Raw genomic sequence first — 20,081 nt, 5'->3', positions numbered from 1 at the left:
CAAAGTTCTTACGCAACGTGAGGCAAATCTCTTAAGGCAAACTTTTCAGTTATTCACTTGTTATGCACTCTTATTTCCTTTTGTGCTTGCATTTAAACACCCCACGGAGATCCGTGGAAGTGTTAAATGGCCTTAATTGAACAGGGGTCAGTGGAAACTAAACACATCAACTGCTCTGAAAACTCAGGTCCTACCTATGTAAAACTGAGCATTCAAAATTAGCATTCACTCCTCTTTTTCTTTACACAAAGTGCCAATTCATTAAACAAAACTAAAAATATAAGTGTTGTAGAAGTGAATATCAATTATTAGAATCTACTCAGAAAATGCAGTGAAAATAGGACAGGAAAGAAAAATTTGGAATCTGCATTTACTCAAGAACTAGATATGTACAGTAAGACAGACGTCAAGTCATACAGAGAAAATAAGAATTTTTAAAAGGCAACATCTTGTCCACACCATACACAGAACCTGTGGATAAGCTAGTTTTTAATCAGTTGATTACATGCCATCATAACATAAAAATAACAAAGCTGAATTAAGTTCATGCTGCTTATTTTAACTCCATTTCATATGTTCTAGGTGCTGAATTTTGCCATCTTAGTTTTCCCCGTGTGTATTAGCGCAGACAGCTTTTTTTTCTCCAAATTACCACAGCCTAATCCTGAATGATAGTTTTGTCATAATGGAATTATTCAGTCTATGATCTGATTGATTTTAGACCTTAAATACTGAATCTTAACACACGTAAATTTTTAATCCTTTAATTTCTCTATTCTGCCAGTAATTGATAAGGACAGTCGTACTTAGACAGGGTCTTAATTTAATCGCCCTGAAAATCAATTAGAAGGTGAAAAGCTTCCTTATATTATTATTATGAAAATTTCCTGATCAAATTCACAATGCAATCAGAATCAATGCCTGACTCTTCACACACTTTTAGTCAATACATAATTCAGCAGTTACATCTTCACCATTTAAAAAAAATATGGGAAGAAATTTGTATCTTAAAAGCAGGAATAATTTAAAGGCTCGGTATTAGTCAAATGCAGTGTCTCGAGTCATCAGACTTTTTATAGAAATAATCTAAATAAGGGCCAAGTATCCACCAGAAAGCATTAATTGCACTTGAAGTATCTCACAAGCCAATATAGTAGTAAGTCTCTCTTTGCTAGACCCTTGTTGAAAACTCTCCATAGAATCAGAAGGAAAATACTGGCCTGCTGCTAAACAGGAGAGGTGAATTAGTCACCCACAACGCTGAAAAGGCAGAGTTTCTTAATACTTTCTTCACCTCTGTCTTCACCAGCACTGTTGAGCCCCAGGCCTTGGGAACAAAAGTCCAGGTTGATGCAAACACAGACCCACTGTCAGTGAAGGAGGAGTCGGTACGTGAACGGCTACAGGAGCTCGACCCCTGCAAATCCATGGGCCCTGACAATACCCATCCCAGGGCATTCCGAGAGCTGGCTGACGTTGTGGGGCCACTGTCCGTCAATTTTGAGAATTCATGAAGATCAAGGGATATCCCAGAAGACTGGAAGAAGGCTAATGTCACCCCCATCTATAAGAAGGGCTTAAAGGAGGATCCAGGAAATTATAAGCCCGTCAGTCTTTCAGTCCCTGGGAAGTTATGCAGTGAATCCTCCTGGGGGCTATCAGAAGTCAAATGAAGCACATGACTGGGAGAAGCCAGCACGGATTCACAAAGGGCAAATCGTGCTTGACAAACCTGATTGCCTTCTACAACAAAGTACCCTGCTTGGTCGATGTGGGGCGAGCAGTGGACATTGTCTACCCGGATTTCTCCAAGGCTTTCAATACAATTTCCCACAGCCTCCTCCTAGAGAAACTGCTGCATTACGGTCTGGACTAAGTAGTCTGGAGGGGCGGGGGGGGGGGGGGGGGGTGGGCGCTGGCCGATAAGCCGCACTGAGGGCGGTGGTAAATGGCTCCTGGTCAAACTGGCAACCTGTCACAAGCTGGGTCCCCAAAGGATCAACACTGGGCCCAACACTGGCTAGTATCTTTAAAAGTGATCTGGGTAATGGGATCAAGTTTGCCAATGATTCCAAACTGGGTGGGGGAGTGGACACTCTGGAAAAGCGTGCCACCCTGCAGGAAGACCTGGATAGGCTGGAAGAGTAGGCAAACAAGAACCTTATTAAATTCAACAAAGACAACTATAACTTCTTGCACCTGGGAAAATATAATCCAGGAGGTGCAGCACAGGCTGGGAAGCAGCTCTGTGGGAAGGGACCTGGGGGTCCTGGTGGACAAGCAGCTCAATTTGAGTGAACAGTGTACTGCTGCAGCTAAGGAAGCCAACAGGATGCCGGGTTGCATCAACAAGAGCATCACTGGCAGACATAAAGAAGTCATTATCCCACTCTACTCAGCCCTTGCCAGGACACATCTGGAATATCATGTTCAGTTTTGGTCCCCACTATACAAAAATGATGCAGACAGGCTGGAGACAGTCCAGAGAAGAGCTACAAAGATCATCAAAGGGCTGGGAAACCTGCCATACGAGGAAAGGCTGAGAGAACAGGATTTTCTCAGCCTTGAGAACATTCCAGTATTTAAAGAGTGGCTGCAAAGAACATGGAGACTCCCTTTTTACAGGAAAAACAAGGGGTGACGGGTACAAGTTACTCCTGGGGAGATTCCAATTGGACCGGAGGGGAAAGTTTTCCACAATGAGAACAATCAGTCATTGAAATAACCTCCCCAGGGACTTGGTGGATTCCCCATTGGACACTGAAGATTCAGCTGGACAGGGTGCCAGGACACCTTGTCTAGACTGTGCTTTTGCCAAAGAGGCTGGACCAGATGATCCTTAAGGTCTCTTCCAACCTGGATTCTATGAATCCAATAATAGGAGGGACAGATAAGATTCTTCCTGTGCAACTCCACAAACAGATCCTCAAAATAAACAAATAAATACGTAATCTAATACATACAAGAGCTTGTCATGCCGAAACACTTCATCACATTCTAAGTATCTTCCTGTAAAATACGGTCCTTTTGTCCATATACAGGAGCCTTTACAAGGATTAAGAAACAGGTTTTTCTTCAATATAATCATAGAATTATTTAGGTTGGAAAAGACCTTTAAGATCACCAACTTAACCTAGCACTGCCAAGCCCACCACTAAACCATGTCCCTAAGTGCCACATCTACACAACTTTTAAATACCTCCAGGGATGGGGACTCAACCACCTCCCTGGGCAGCCTGGTCCAATGCTTGACCACCCTTTTGGTGAAGAAACTTCCCTAATACCCAGTCCAAACCTCCCCTGGGGCAACTTGAGGCCGTTTGCTCTTGGTCTATCGCTTGTTACCTGGGAGAAGAGACCAACACCCACCTCCCTACAGCCTCCTTTCAGAGAGCTGTAGATCTCCCCTGAGCCTCCTTTTCTCCAGGCTGAACAGCCCCAGTTCCCTCAGCCACTTCAATGGGTGACAAAAAACCTAGACAAGATTCATGTATAATTTGGAATTAAGAAAGAACTTTGAAGAGAAACGCAGTATCAAAAATAATAGAGTTCCTGCCATCCTTGCCAATATTGACTAGCCAATGTTTTCCAAGCAGATGCAGTATAACTGCACCACTAAAAACACAAGAGGATTTAGCATGATTAGTTTAAATTAAAACCTTGACCACGTGTCATTGTTACTGCCTTTCTGGCCCTAGCACTGACTAAAACCATAAGACTTTAGAAATAAAAAACATCAGAAATTTGATATGTATTTGATTTGTATTAAAGTCAAAGTTGCAGAAATATTTCCTTTTGGCTATTACTTCTCATCAAAACCCTCCCTTTAAAACTGCTCTGGGTTACAAGTTCAACTATACCAGCATGTAAGAATCCTACAAAAATCTTTACAAGTACTGAAGTACTGGCATGGAAAACCCACAATTACACTAGCAAATGAAAAGCATTGGAAACAGTCAAGGTTTTTTTCATCTATCTCTGTGCCATCAGGTATCTGAATCTGAGAATTTCCAGAAGCATTTATACATTTATTATAAAAGGTGAACATCCATTGTACTACTGTTTTCTATGCTCAAACCTGCTTCAAGTTCTTTCTTTGGTCTGTACCATTCAGCCCTTGCTTTAACTAAAATTAAATGAGCCTCCATTTAACACACAGTACATGGTGCTCCCACATGCAAAACTTCCAAGAGATGCTCGGCACCTTCCCTGCCTCCTTTTTTTTTTCTGATGTTATTGAATAAACTTCATGCATTTGTGCAGTTTCTACCTTCCAGCTTTTTCTTTATGTTTGTTATTTTCAGCAACTTTTATTTCTCTAAATCTCCCTCCCAAAAAGTCCCTCCATCTGCACCTTTTCTTACCGGCAGACAAGCACAAAAAGAATCCCAGAAGATGTCATGCCTGAAGCAAAACACAGCATTTCCATAACTTCATTTTCAGAGACACATATGAGGGCACCCACTATCCTTGTTGCACACAGAGCAGGCACAGAGAACAGAACATCTCCTTGAACTCTCTCCTTCCCTTCTTTGCCCTTGTAAACACAGAATATAATCCCACCTTTGGCTTCTTCAGTGAGCTGAACAAATACAAGAGAGCTCCACGAGCAAAGGCCAGACTAGATACTAAAACAAAAAACAGTTTTTTCCACAGTCACTCATATTAAATTCATTGACTATTCTTTGTGCAGATTCCTATACAAAGTTCCTACACCAAATTTTATCAGCATTTTGTTTGAAGACAAGCAAGCAAAAGAAACATCAAATATAAAGGTATTCTTTACTGGTGGGAATTAATCTTATATAAAAGAACTTGGTACATCAGTAGTTACGCCCTCAGATTAGTTTATAAAAAAAACAAACTTGGTAGAGAGTAACTACTTCTATTACTTACTAGTCTAGTTATTACTTAACTAAACAATAATTGATAAAAGCCTTTTCTTCTGCTAGTTCTTAGGTTTATCACCTGCAGAGGGAATGCCCCATACATTTCAAAATAGTGAATCATGTTTGCACAAAATGAACAGAAGCACAACCAGAGTCGTGAGAAAAGGGGAAGAACTGCTGTTTTACAGAGTACAGGTCATGCAGTATATTTGTGATAATCAGAAGATCCATTTCTGTAACTGGTTTTGCACAAGCAGAGAGTTGAAAGGAACTATGATCTAGTCTGGGAAAGGGCTTTTCCACTGGCAGCTTGATGTAACAAGAGAAAAGCTACCGCGCTTTTACAGCTTCCACAGCTGTGATTACTACATGCTCTGAAAGTATCCATGCACAAGCTAAAAAAATTAGTTTTTTAACCATGCAGTGCAGAATGTCATGCAACACTGGCACTGGCAAAAAATGTACTTAGGCACAAAAGCCAAGAAGATGCAAAAAAAAATTGCATGTCAAAGCTTGTGCTGCATAGTTGATCTGTTAAAGTGCAGGAAGTAAATATGAGAAATAATACAGAACCTTTTTTTTTTCCCCTCCCTTGTAGTAGCTACAATAAATCTTTTCTACAATAAATAATAATAAAACAAAACAAAACAAAACCCAAACAAAAACCACACACCACAGAAAAAGCAGATACTTGATACTGATAGAAAGTATGTCCATGCCTAAGAAAACCAGCTCACATTACTGAAAATATTACCCTGTTACACTGGCAAGGTCAGCATCAGCTTGGCTTATTTGCTGCCTAAGTCCCTGTTGTGCATGTTCAAAAATGTTTTAAGTTGTTTTGTTCATAAAGCAGCACAGTTCACTTTGTTGTGCTGGATCGCTCCTTTTCCTCTATACATAGTTCTTCTCTTGCTCCCTATCTTTAGGTTTCTTGGGATTCAGAAGGAAGGAAGGAAGAAATAAATGTGTTTTTCAAGATGAAACCGTGAATTCATTTTAAGTAGTAGGACAAAATTCTATCTAAAATGTCTGTGGAAACGGTTCTCAGGCAGAAAAAAGAATGGTTCCCATTCTTACTGAAGCCAGACACTTGATGCTGACACAGAAGATCTTTATCTTTCTTTCACAGAAGATGAAGATGTGGGTTCAAATTGTTCTTTTGTGAAGACATGAAGAGAAAATGTAAGAAGTCGGCATAAAAAATTAAAAGAACTTCTAAGGAGAAGTCTTGTGGCAACAACCTAAACAGAAAGGACATTAAAATAAGAGCTTTCCAAGAGCTCTTTAGTGTATGTTTTAATATAGAAGTCTGAAAAATGAGTGATGCTATCAAAAGTTCCCTGAGATAGAAAGTGTGTTCTCCCAATTCAGCTCAACAAATGCACTCTCTTCCTTTCTCTCTCAGTATTAGAATGCTTGGTGTAAGAATTTCTTTCATAACAGTTTTTCCCTTGGAAAATCTTGTTTACCGTCCTCTGTTCAATGTAATAAAATAAAAAAGGATGATTCTTAAAAAGTTATGTAAGGAAAAAAATGCCAGAAGAGAGACAAAGAGTGCATAAAATCAAACTAAGAAAAAAGGTCAGATTTCTCTTCATCTTTTTAGCGTAAAATAGCATTTTCTGTTAAGTCCTGTCTATAGAGTAGGGAAACTACAGACTGTTCCAGCATAAACTGTCCCCAGGAATGCTATGCAGGAGGCCATATTCAGACACAAAGGACAAGATGATGATTTGGAACCGTTAACGTGGATTTATTACGGGCAACTTGTGCCCGACCAACCTGATTGCCTTCTGTGAGGAAAGGACTGGCTCAGCAGCCAAAGGGGAAAGCAACTGGTGTTGCGTACCTTGGCTTTAGCAAGGACTTCAATATGGTTTCCCATAGGATCCTCACCACCAGGCGGGAGAAACAGTTGGACCACAGGTGGACTGTAAAAGTGGGTAAAAAACTGACTGAACAGCAGGACTCAAAGGCTCGTGATAAGTAGCATGAAACCCAGTGGGCAGCATTTACAAGAAACTGGTACTGGGATCAATTCTCTTTAACAGTTTTATTCACTGAAATAAATCTTGGGTGATAGGATGGAATGTATTGTCACAACATTTGCAGGCAATTAAAAAAAAAAAAAAAAAAGAAAGAGGGCTGTAGTGGATACACTGCAATTCAGAAATCTTGAGAGGCTGGAGAAACGGGATGACAGAAACCTTGTGAAATTCAGCAAAGGCAAATGCCAAGTCCTGCAATCCAGTTTTGAGTAATCTGGCATAAAAAAAGAGATACTGGCACACCGGAATGAATCCAGTGGAGGGGCACCAAGATAGTCAGAGGGCCAAAGTACATGACATATGAGAAAAGCCAAAGAGAACTGAGTTTTTTCAGTCTTAAGCATGGAAGAAGGCGGTGATGATCTTGTCTTCTCCAATTACCTCGTGGAAGTATATAAAGAAGATGGAGACACACTTTCTCGGAGTTATATAGTGATAGAACAAAAGGCAATGAACACAAGTTCAAATACAGAAAATTCTGCATAGACATAAGAGGGAAAAGATTACCAAAGGTCGGTCAGATTGAAAACGGGAAGAGTACTGGGAAATGTACTTGACTACATACGGGGGTAAAACTCAGACAGACAAAAGCCTAAACAGGTCTAGCTGGTCTCACTCTAAGTAGGAGGTTGGATTAGAGGACTTATCTTCCGACCTAAATTAGTATATTGTTCTGATTTAATAATTAAAACTCATTTCTAACCATCTCAAACCTGATCAGTAGTCACAAAAAGACATGCTGGAAAATATCTAGAGGAGAAAAAATAAAATACAAGCAAAACTTGCTCAACTCACGTTACCTTCCCTTTTTACAAAAAATTGTCAACCAGAACTCTATGCAGTGTTTCCTGCCCCACACCCCACCTCCAACAACAACAAAAACAAAAAGAGAAGCCGTTTCCTTCTAAAGGTTATTTGGTGAAATTAACATTTTCCTAGTTTCCTTGGGTTGATCTGAGTTTATAATAGGATATATGTTTGGAAAACATTCTTAGAGGTCACAGAATCAATCCAGTTACTCCAAAGCAGAATCAAATTTACATAGGGTATTCCTGAGAAATGCTCATCCAACAATTCTTTAAAATTTGCAGTGTCAGAGCTTACAGTTTTTTCTCACAACAATGTATTTCTTTCCTCAACTAACCTGAATCTTTTAGAAAAAAAAAAAAAAATCTTGTGAGAAGACAATCTACTTTGCTATAAGCCTATTATGAGTGTATTGGCGTTTTACTCACAGTAGACATGGAGAAAAGTTCATTCTCTTTAAAACTACCATTTTTATGCACTCTAACACCATTACCATGTCCCCTTTTAGTCTTCATTTTCTTCAGCGTTTCCTCTTAGACTGTTTTTAGACCTCCAATCATGTTCATTTTCTTGGTATTCAGTCATAACACATTCCACAAATTTCTGTTGGGATGCTGGAAAAGGCCTGTTTATTTAGCGCCATACACTAATGAAAATATTTGCACCTTCTACTAACTATGAAATGTTTGCTTAAGATTATAGGGAGTAGAATTTGTTTTATATTACTGCAAAGAGAGTTCACGGTGATGAAGAGCTACGGGGAGATCCAGCACTGAATGACCACAGCCATTCCCAGCAGTTCTGCTCAGAACAAATGTAAATGATGCTCGTGCAGTGTTCCATGGCAAACTCATTAAAAAACATCGTTACTGGAAAGATTCTCCACTCTGAGAAATGTGTGTGTATCTGAGTCAGAATATGGCAGTAAAAACACTAGCCCAGATATATCTTTTTTTTAAATACACATTTTTAAGACCACTTCACAACACTAAAAAAGTCATTATAAAAAATCTCTACTTGTAATGCTGAATATATGAACATCTTACCTCATACAGTTACTTCCTAATTATTACAGAGCTGAATTCGCATTACGTAGAGGCTGGTAAAAAGTGTATTCCAGGCAAGACCCGCTTCTTTATAACTGTAGTATCCTATTTCAGAAAACTTGGATCCAAAGCAAGGCCAAACACAAAAGTTTCTTCAGAGTGGACTGCATTTTGATCAATATTACATGGATAATTTATTTTTAAACAAGCAGCATCCAAGAGGAATCATATTAAAACAGTAATAGCTAATTCAACAGGGTTTAAAATTTCACAAAAAATCTTTCATCCACTTGAAAAAAGGAATTATTTTATCACTAAAGAAGTAAAGGCCTCCCTTCTCACAAGGACATGTAATTATAACTCCAATAATCAAGCTCAAATTGTATTTTAAGCAACACAAAGCATGCTTAGAGGATTTCTTTTGCTCCATTTCATAGATGGAATATTTATATTATTTACAAAACTCACTACAACGCCACAGATTTGTCAATTTACATTCAATGTTGTATTTGAAAAGTAGTCTTATTTTGAGACGTCAGGAGGAACGAAACCTTTCACACAACCACCTTGCTACTCAGAGTTCATTCTTTTGTAGCAATTGAGACACTACACAGTGAGCAGTTCTTATATACCCCCTACAAGTATACTCAGTTTCTCTTCACGGAGCCCAATTATATCTCCATAGCACGGAGTCAAGAAGCTTCCTCATTCATTCATGCGTCCAACTGATTGTAATTTCTATCCTTTCTAACTGTAACAGGCCCTATCAGCTCTGCCACACACTTTCTGTCTGGTGATGGATCAATCAGAGGAAAGATTCAAAAAGCTACTTGTGTACTCCATGACTACTTTAGGACAGTAAATTGCAGTCCTGAAACTCCTAGCTCAGATGTCATCATATCCCACAGATAGTCAGGGCTCAATTTTCAACCAGTTGCTCTTCGGACCCAGAACCTCCTTTTTCAAAGAACTCAGTAGTTTGGCACCTATTTGCCCAACAATACCTGAAAACAAAACTTCCCTTTATTTGGCTTAGGACCTTAATCCTATATACTTGTTCTAGAAAAAACTATTGAATAGCTTTTAAACAGGATTTTCTACAAAGTTTAAACAGTGGCACTGTTTCTGTTTGAAGGCATAATATCCACCACTATATTCAACAGGGTGCACGTGTGCTTTCCTAAGGCATCATATTTTCAAAGAAAAATGTTATCCCCTACTCTCTGTAAAACAAAAAGTTAAAGCTGCCTTACGCTCAAGGGATATTTATACATTATGAATCCTGAACAGAAGGTAGTGCCTCAAATTAGAACAAAACTTGATCCTAAGCAGGGCTCGTTTACACAGCTCAGAATTCATATATCAGTTTTTATTTCATCCATTCAGGCAACTCAAGTCCTAACCCTCAACCAAGGAGCAAAAAGGAATTGAGGAAAAACTCTTTTTCATAGTTAATCTGTTGGCTTGTTGTTGATATTCACACACACACATTTCAGCATGCTATTCTCCATGGATTTCATTCAATGATCTTGAAGGACCTTACTGGTAAACCTCGGTACACATCTGCTAGAAAGTACAAGATGACCCTAATTTCCCTGCAGAGCAAACTATTCTCACCCATTTGTTAGCAGTGAAAGCCAGGTTAACATGACATCACGCTCATCACCTTCACCCTTAGGTTTCTTTGGGACCTAGCCATTAGACTTAGTCATTAAAGAGATAATACAAGTACAATTTGAATTTAAAAGATATTTAGACACCTGGCTATTTACAGTTCTGTGAACTCTAAGCTTGCTTGCCTACACCTGTATAAAATAGACAGTATCTCTTGACTATGAGAGAACCAGAAAGACAAACCCACCAGTGTTACTGCAGCATTATAACTCCGGACCAGATGTGGCTGCATCACACAAGCTGTACTGATAAAGCAAACCACACAATATAACTAATTTGTAAAACCTTTCAGCCATTTCCAGAGAGCCTTTGAAGTATAAACTCCTGCATCAAGTAGAATCTGAACTTCGGCTCCCCATCTATGAAATCAGAATGATAGCATTTCGCTGTCTCATGAAGATACGAAGATAAAACCCTGAATATTCCAGTCCTCAGAGTGATGAGAGACAGGTGAGTTCCTTAGCTAAAACAAGAACACTAACAGTTCCTTTGCCTGGTGGTATTTTGATAGATACAGTAAACTGTTGTACCTAATACTTATTTGTACCTCTTCAAGTTGTCAGAAATCACATCTGCATGTTTTGGGAAATGATATTACAGATGCCTAAAAGACTTCTTCGTTGTTTGAAGAACGGAGAAGTTGCATGTGTACAATTCTGGCAGAAACAATCCTTTTCTTTACCTGACTTCTCCTCATCTAATGTGTACTCTGAGCACATCTTCCTGTGCAGCTGGAGACCCTGTTACAGAAGGACACTGCTTAGTGTAGCCAGTGTTTATTGCCTTTTTTTTTTTTTTAAGATTAATTTGGAAAATTTCCCAGATAATACATCTGCCCCCATTACTTGCACCTCAGAGTGTAAGACCCGCCAGGGAGGTAGTGAGGACAACGGCATTTATTAGCAACAAATAAACTGATCTATCTTTTTCTGGATTAGCAGTGGGAGATCCCAGACGCACTAAGAAGTATCAGTCTGCTGACTGACATATACAAGCTGGCACACTTTTGTGTCAAAAATGTACACAGCTGCATGCACACTAAAGCTGTTCCATCTATAAAGCACAAATGCCAACTGCTTGTCTTCAGAGATGGGTTATAAGAGAGGGTCTCAACAACAGAACAAGTGCAGAGTACAATTAAAGAGTATCTTTCATTCCCTTAAGTGTCTGCCTGTTCTAGGTCATCTCCAGGTACTCAGACCAACAGCTGGTTGAAAAGAAAGAACTCAATCAAAAGCAATAATAAATTATATTTATCCACACAGCATTATCAGCCATCAGATGCCAGTATGAAAACAGTTCTATTGTAACATCTTCTCCAAACCTGTCTGTCCAACGCTCTCAAATCACTTCAGCCATCTCAATAACCCTTATTCATGGCCTCAGTTTCAGTTTATGGAGCAAAACTGAACCCCAGACTGAACTGGCACTCGGGTAGATTAGTGTTGGGCTTGCTTCTTTACAAATAGACAGGTATGTTAATCCCAGTAGTGTAACACCCTCTTCCTCAGCACTCTTGGAGACTTCTGATGAGAAGCAGGAAATTCAGTTATATTCCCAATTCTTTATCGAATTAAACTATTTAACTATACTGCAGTGATGTGGCTGACTGGAGCTCCAGTGAGAAAGACTGCAGCTCACAATTCCTCTGGTGTTGAGATCATCACAACTGACAACAGAAGAAACACATCAAAGAGTCTTCTACTAAATATACAGTAAAGTGTACCAACTCCAATGTCAGGAAAACCATAGAGCAATTTGGATGAGGAAAGGAGCCCAGCAGCTGCTCCTACAGATTCCCACGCACAGACAGGTTTTGCAAGTCAACATGGTCTCAATATTTAACTAACACATTATCACTTGTTGTTATTATTTGACTATCAGTCAAGTAAGCACCTCACAAGAAAAGAAATGGAAGTGATCTTCAACTTTTTTTTTTTTTTAATCAGGTTCACAGAGTCATTATAGAGAGGCAAGAACGTGATTCTTGTTTTAAACAAAAACTGAATTTGCACACACATACTTGCAAGTACCAAGATATCTGTGCTCACATATCCTCGCCAGAATTACCTGTGGTGACCCTGAAAACAAGAGATGTCAGCTGAGCACTCTTCAAATCTTTGGCATTCTTTTGCATATCAACAATGCTATGTGGTTTTTACAGCACTCACTTGTCTTCACAAACAAGGCTTAGTGCCAGGTTAAGTTGTGTCTCAACTTAGGCCACTGTGTAAGGCCATCGTGGTGTGGCCTTCGCACCATGAGCATGCCATCTAATGCTTGGTCTCACTGTTGTCTAGTCCCTTTTGGATCTCCCCTTGGTGCTGTCAGTCTCATGACTTGAGATATATATACGCACACACACACATGCCTTTCATATACTTTAAAAAAAATAAATAATCTTCAGCTCTGCCGTTTCTTTTTTTAAACACTTATACTTCACCACACCAATGCAATATTTCACTTACAGGCCTCTACAGCATCTCAAACATGCAGCCAGGTTCATCTTCCCAGAAAACATACTGTCTATATCTTTGCTTTATCCCAGAAGTGAAGACATCAGCAAATGATGGGAATCGCAGAACACAGGATAATTGGTCTGCTTTAATCTCAAGAACTCCCAGTTCCAAAATAAATAGCTAATCAAAAAAGAGAGGAGATAATACCCAAAGGCCCAGAAACAGCAGACTTCTGTCAGATCGGCAGGCTCCTTTTTTCACTTGACAAAACAAACAAGACCACAACACAAATGTGCTGAACACAGAAGAGAGCACTTTTTGAGTGCTCACGCAACCTCAGGAATCCTCAAAAAGGTACCAAAGAAAACATGCCTTAGTATTCACAGCATGTTAATCAAAAAGTTCTTATCCCAAAATAATAAATAATATCCCTTTTATATTTACCACCAGGAAACGAGTCAAATATGCAGCAACGTTCACCATCACGTACATCTCTGTGTCTAAAGGCAAGGGAATACAAATCCCACATGTCCAATAACATTTTCCACAGGCTTTTTATGTGAAAATCAAAATAGCACATACATCACTAACAATCACATTATGCTCTTAAATTAAAAACTACAGATTTTGCCATGAAAATTATATAGCAGATTATAATAAATGGTAAAACAAATGCAGAGTACCACTGGTACATTTCGAAAGTCATTTAAACTCATTTACCTGTAAAGTAAGTATTGGCAGGGAGAGTGGAACTAGCAAATCTGTAATATCCATTTCCTGGGAAACGGATCCCTTTCATTACTTCTGCACTCAATGTAGCTAAAGATGAATCCATCCTCTCCACCTGGTAGATGGGAGAAGGCCCATTAAGTTCTTCAGGTTCATTCCAATTTATCTTTACCATTGTGCTGTTTATTCCTTCAACACGAGGGACACTAAGTTTTCTTGGAGCTGTGCATTAAAAAAAAAAAAAAAAAAAATTACCTAGATATCATTGTCCGTAACGCTTAGGAAATTATTTATTGCACATAAGATAATTTTTGCAAAACATCCTGCTTCTGTTTCTGATCACCTTCAGAATAAATACAGATATCCATAGAAGTTTAAGGGGGCAGGGGGGAATAAATCTTAATCTTTATAAGAATTTACTTTCAATTCCACAAAAAATACCTTATTTCTGTATTCAGGCTTTGGATAAATATGTAAAATACCTTATTTCTGTATTCAGGCTTTGGATAAATATGTCTAGTATTGTATCCAAAATAATTGTTTTTTCATAGTCTTTAACAACCCAAATTAATGTCTCCATAAAAAGTATATTTATGTGTATTCCTTCCTCATTAGCCTTTCATGCCATACACACTGTAAGCATGTACCTGTATGACTTTCAGCATTGGATTTGAGTGAAAGACCAAAAAAGAATCTGAAGAGTTAATTAACTCTTGTTACGTATCAGTAGTATGGTACGTGACAACACAAGCGTTTCATCACTGAACTTCTCGTCGATGGGAGCAGAACAGCTATCTGTCCGCTATACTAAAGGCCCATCAGGTTGTTTTCCTTATGATGCACACACAAGACATTAGCATATGTTCAGATAATCATTCAGTTCGAGAAAATGATCCTCTCTAACTTTCTTCCACCCACACTGGTGCACAGTAAGACTCCATACAAGGCTGTTTACATGAAAGCATCAGCATAAGAGAGTTTTATGTTACTACAATGATCCTCTTACCATTAAAACCAATACCCTGATATTCTTTTAAACATTCCGATAGCATTGGTCAGTCTATAGCCGAGTTATGGACAAAATTTGTTTGTCTGGGTGTTTTTTCTAATACTGTACAGTAAGCCACTGGAGGGCAGCATGACCTGTTTGGATAATGGCACGGTGGCCATACAGGTGGGAAAGAAATGGACCATCACTGAAACAATAAAAGACATCATCTGGGGACGTACAAGAACACTACTACCCGTAGAATCCATACCCACCTATCTAGCCTTTTCTTCTTCCCATGATAAAGGAATTAAGAACAGAAACTTCATTTGTACCCGGGAAGTGAAATACAATGCCAACTTGTAAAAATTACTTGCTCCCGTAATGACATAGTAAAGAGCAATAAACGCCTTTCAAGAACAATAAAACCCAAATTAAAATATGGGCCTTCACAATCTGACATATTACTTCACAGCACAGCATTGTACATAGTGCAAGTTCTTTTAGAGAAGGAGAGCCTGCTTCATTTAGAACGAATTAATAACATCCTTTTAAACATTTGCGCATTTCCAAGATCATTAACATATTTTTCATTTTTCCTATTTGCCTGTAACACATTACTTCGCGCGCGCACACACACACACACCCCCCACCTCCCCACCCCTCGCCTTTCTATCTCTAACTTGATAAATATTCTTGGAGAAAGCAGGGAGTGGGGGAACTGGGAAACTGCCAACGGCACTATGTGCTGTAAATTCCTGCTTAGGCATCACTTATGACTTCACAATCTAATTAGTATCTCACACTATGGTAGAAATTTACAATGTCAAAATTGAAGTAATGCAGCGTGAGGTCATAAGCTTTCCTGCATAAGTAGGGCACAGCACTAATGAATTGTGGTATTAATGCACAAGTTTAAATAGAAAACATGGCTTAACAATCAAAACTTCACCTTTGAGGGAGCTAGTGTATGCCAGCATTTTAAATGTGAACATAAGAGGTTGAGCCCTCCAGTTCAGCTTACCGATGGTAAAACAGAAATGCTAAAATTCATTATTTCTAAAATGCATACAGCTAACTAACACTCATGACAATAACCGTATCTTCCTTTAAGTCTTGTATTAATAAATGGCAGTTACTTGGACCATAATTATGGCATCTCTGATACCCAAACTTGAAGCTTTTATGGGGCTTATGCAATTAACTACTTAAATGCATCGTAACACTTGCTTCTCTGACAGGGAAGTATTGATTTTTTAATCATTTTCAAGTCTCCTCTAGCACAAATAAATGTACTACAGTTACAGTTAATGCACTGTGTACACGCATTAAACACTGGCATGACACAATTTATTATTTTGTGATATATGGAACAGAAGCCTAGCCTTTCAGAAAGTAACATCCTTACTATAACATTAGTATTTAAACTACAGTCTCATCAATGCTTCAGAACTCTTGTGCATCAAGACAGTGAAAGACTGTACATAAAAAGTTACATAAGTTTAAAAAAAAAAGACAAAAAAAAAAAAAAAAAAACACCACAACAGAAAAACCAGACTCTGCCCAGGAACAGAGAGGTCTGAAAATACATCTGTGACACTAACCCAGCAGGGTACTAAATGCTGAAATTAAAAATATTCAAGACTAAAAGATACAGTATATATTTTCCTAAAGGTGTCACTGTGGTACCTGTAGCTACTTTCTGAAAGATGAATCGACTATAATTTTATCTATTTAATTTTTTTTAGTCACGTTCTGTTAAAACACATCTGTCAAAATAATGAGCATACTACATTTTAGTGGATTCAAAGTCACATTTTGTATATTTTAATTATGCAGTTTTAATGTCTTGCTATATAATACATATTTAATGTATTATAAAGCTAAAACAGTATTTAAAAGCCCATGATTGCTGCATGCCATTGTGTAGAAGAGGGCACAAAAAAGACCAATAAAGACAGATGGTCCATACAGCTTACGTTGAAGTCATATATCTAAATATAGACGTTGCTACACAGGTCATTACAAATAAGCCTTTCCCATGTGTTTATGCACACACATGTACACAAAAATGAAGTTGGTAAGTAAAGAGCAGTTAATTTTGTTTTGTTTGAAATAATATCATTTTAGTTTTAGACTCGAAGACAGATGCCAGCATTTCGCTCTGAACAGATGGTAATTCCATCTAATAGTGCATCTCTGTATTAGTAAGGTCTGTTGTGTATACAAACAGTAATAAACACTAGGTAAGGATCAAAATAAATTTTAATTGTTGACATTAAATTCTGGCAGCCACAGTTCTAAGGATACAATACTCCTTTCTCAAGTCTGTCAGGTTTACTAATACAACTGCTAAAGCTTTTCCATACTCTGCCAGATTCTTGTCCCAGGAATAACATATTTACACTGTAGCTAAATTTAACAGGCTTACATATGTTTGAATAACTACTGCTCAGCAAACTGGAGGTAGATATTTGTGTACCCATCCACAGAAGCCTTCAATTAGCCACTGAATAGCTTAGGAAAGTAACGGTAACAAAAAGTAGGCAGGCAGTTTTTAATTATTGTACAGTTGGATTCAAAATGTATATGTACAAATTAAAATAGAAATGTTCAGCAAATTGGAGGACAAAAACGTAAAGAAAATAGGGTTTTTTTCTCATGTTGGAGTTTACCTTGCAGGTAAAGTTACACATCTTGCTATTGGTCATCCATTTCATTTTTACTACGAGTTATTAGCCCAGATGACCCTGAAATTGCCATAGCATTTCTGTTACGATCTTTTCTTTCTCTGCGCTTCACAACAGTACAAGTCATTTCAGCAGTAAATGAGTCAAGAAATAATTCTTATGCCTTCTGACAATATTTTGATTGTTCAGAAGATTCTTTAGAGTCCATTTTAGACTCTTCCTCAAAAAAGAATAAAAAGCACCCATAATGGACATCAAAAGAAAAGTCAATAACATATGCTACAATCATATTTCTTTAAAAATAGATGTAATAGAGTATTTTTTAAAAATCATGAAAAATATATTGCTTCCACCATATGGGACAACCAACGACTCACCAACCGATTTAAGATGCAGCATATTGAGCTGACCATATGTTACAGTGCTGTTGAATGGCTGAGTGATTCATGCCCGTCACATTCTAGTATATCAATTAAAGCTCCTTGAAGTCTGCATGATTTGTGTCTCTGTTATTAAACCCTGCTAATTCATCCCACTTACACATCTGTTATAAATCTCTAGGAGTGCTGCATGATTCATGGCAATCTGTGAGCATGGTACAGCAAATTCTTCTCCTTGCAATTAACAGTAAATTGTTTTACTGCCATGCAATGAATTTTTCAGTTATATTGCAAATGAACTCCTAAATGCACGGTTCTTTCCTAAGAACCGACTTATATTATTAGGCAATTAAAAAGTATTGCTTTGAACCAAAAGCTTTTAATCAAGACGAATGCAACTTAAACATAGCTTAAAAACCTCACAAAATTGACACAGAGGAAAAAGAACAAACCGAGCGTTTTTCTGAAGTATAGTATGTGGTTGGTAGGGGAAAAGAAACAAATAACTTTTGACTCCCTACTCATTTCCTGAAACTCAAAGAGCAGTTTAACTACAGCTTGAACACTTGGCAAGACAAGTTTGAGCAGATACTATTTATCTCAGAAGTTACTTAAGTCATCTGTCATTACAAAATTTCTCAGATTACTTTACACTTTTCTAATTGTAAAACAGTGTCTTTATTCTTGAAATAAATAATTGGATAATTAGCCAAGCTGAATCATCAGAGGATTCCAATGCTGCTCGAGTGTTCTTGTCAAAGGTGAAGCAAATTCATTTCAGCTTTGCCTCTGCAGCTTTCTGAAGAGGCTTTGATTTTTTTCCTGCTACATTCTTGGCAGCAGCCTCAAATTCATGAGTCCATACATCAAGTCAGTAGTTTAACAACAAATGAAATTAAATTCAAAGAAGGGAAACTAATTGAAGGACAGCAACAAAAGTGTTTGGTAATGTGCTTTTTAATATGGCATGCCACATTTGCATGATAATTTTTTCCTTTTTAGCATGGAGCAGAAAGTGACTAGCTTAATGAGGGATTATTCAAGACAGGAACGAACAAAATGCATTCATAACTAAGAACAAAGATTGTATTATGAAACGGAAACAGGCAACTGCCGAGAAGTAACTGGGTGATTGGTTTATGCATTATGAATAAAAAGATAGAAAAATATTTATATTAGTATTCACTAATGACTATATATACAAGATTGTTGTAATTAAAATTATAAATTAACATATTAAGAGTGCTTGTTTAATCACTTTGGGTCCTATTCACAATGAAGAGACATGTACATGCATGCAAAACAATCTGTGTTTCCAGGCCAGCGGCAAATGGCCCTTGTATTTCTCTTCCCTAACAAAGGGAAAAGATACCCATTAAACAGGTAGTAAGTAATGTATTTGTGATTTTAAAATTGAGGCATAGAATTTTGAAGAAAAGCGGTCTATGACAGGCATAAACAAATGCTGTGCTGTCTTGACAAATGGGTCGAGGCTTTTGAAAAGGGCTTGCACTGGACCTTATTCATGAATGGAAAAAATGGGCAAATTACTCATATTAAAAGGGTAATCAAAAAGAAAACGACATCGAGTGTAAGACAGCCCAGAAAACCCATCAGCATCATTACCCCAGCAAACCCAGAGGCAACTCCAAAGCCACCAATACAACTGCTTGAGAAGTCTGCCAAGAAGCCAGATGCAGCTGATGCTGGAAGAGTATCTTCTACAAATTAGCTTCTGAACCCTGTAATTGCCATCAAAAGCAAAGGATCAGGAATACAATGTGCTGGGCTAAATGGCAGCAATCACAAAGCCATACTTAGCGTGTCTTAAAAAATGCTTTATAAAACGAAGTTTAAAAAAAAAAATAAGGGCAAAGGAAAGATGAACTTAATTACAAGAAATGAGCTTGGCCACACAGTATTTAATGAAACACAGCTGTATAGATTAAGGCACCCTTTGACTATCTGATCTGGGAAGGGTAGCATAAGAAATTGTACTAGTCCAAGCACTGACATAGCTAATTCCATCCTGTTGAAATGTCAGAAGCTGATGGGAATAAAAAGGTGTTTCTTTGGCTGAATGAAAAATTTGGAAAACATGCATGTTTTGTCTTGGTAGATACTGCAAAGAATAGTGCAAGTAATTCACAATTTTATGCAAACACATTGTCAGGAAAAAAAAAAAAAAGTCACACTTAAGGGACCAGGTCATTCACAGGTACCAGCTACTACAGTTCTATAGATTCCAAGGTACCAGTGGAGAATCCTACACAAGATAAAACCAGAGCAAAAAGAGAGTCTGAAAATAATAAAAAAAATAGCCTAAGACTTGGTAACAACAACAGGTTGAAAGCCATTCTCAAAAATA

At 38.0% G+C, this 20,081-nt stretch overlaps 1 protein-coding gene across 1 annotated transcript in view; it reads right to left on the bottom strand.

Annotated features, from left to right (window-relative positions):
- USH2A (usherin) overlaps positions 1-20,081 on the bottom strand; it is a 390,408-nt gene that overhangs the window by 270,742 nt on the left and 99,585 nt on the right. Inside the window, exon 20 of the mRNA XM_056357449.1 lies at positions 13,647-13,877. Coding sequence (XP_056213424.1) covers positions 13,647-13,877 — 231 coding nt within the window. The remainder of the gene's footprint in view (positions 1-13,646; positions 13,878-20,081) is intronic.

Source organism: Falco biarmicus, chromosome 12, assembly GCF_023638135.1.
Source record: "Falco biarmicus isolate bFalBia1 chromosome 12, bFalBia1.pri, whole genome shotgun sequence".
NCBI classification, from domain to species: Eukaryota; Metazoa; Chordata; class Aves; order Falconiformes; family Falconidae; genus Falco; species Falco biarmicus.
Note: the sequence above shows the minus strand (reverse complement) of the source record. Positions and strands in the feature narration are given on the sequence as shown.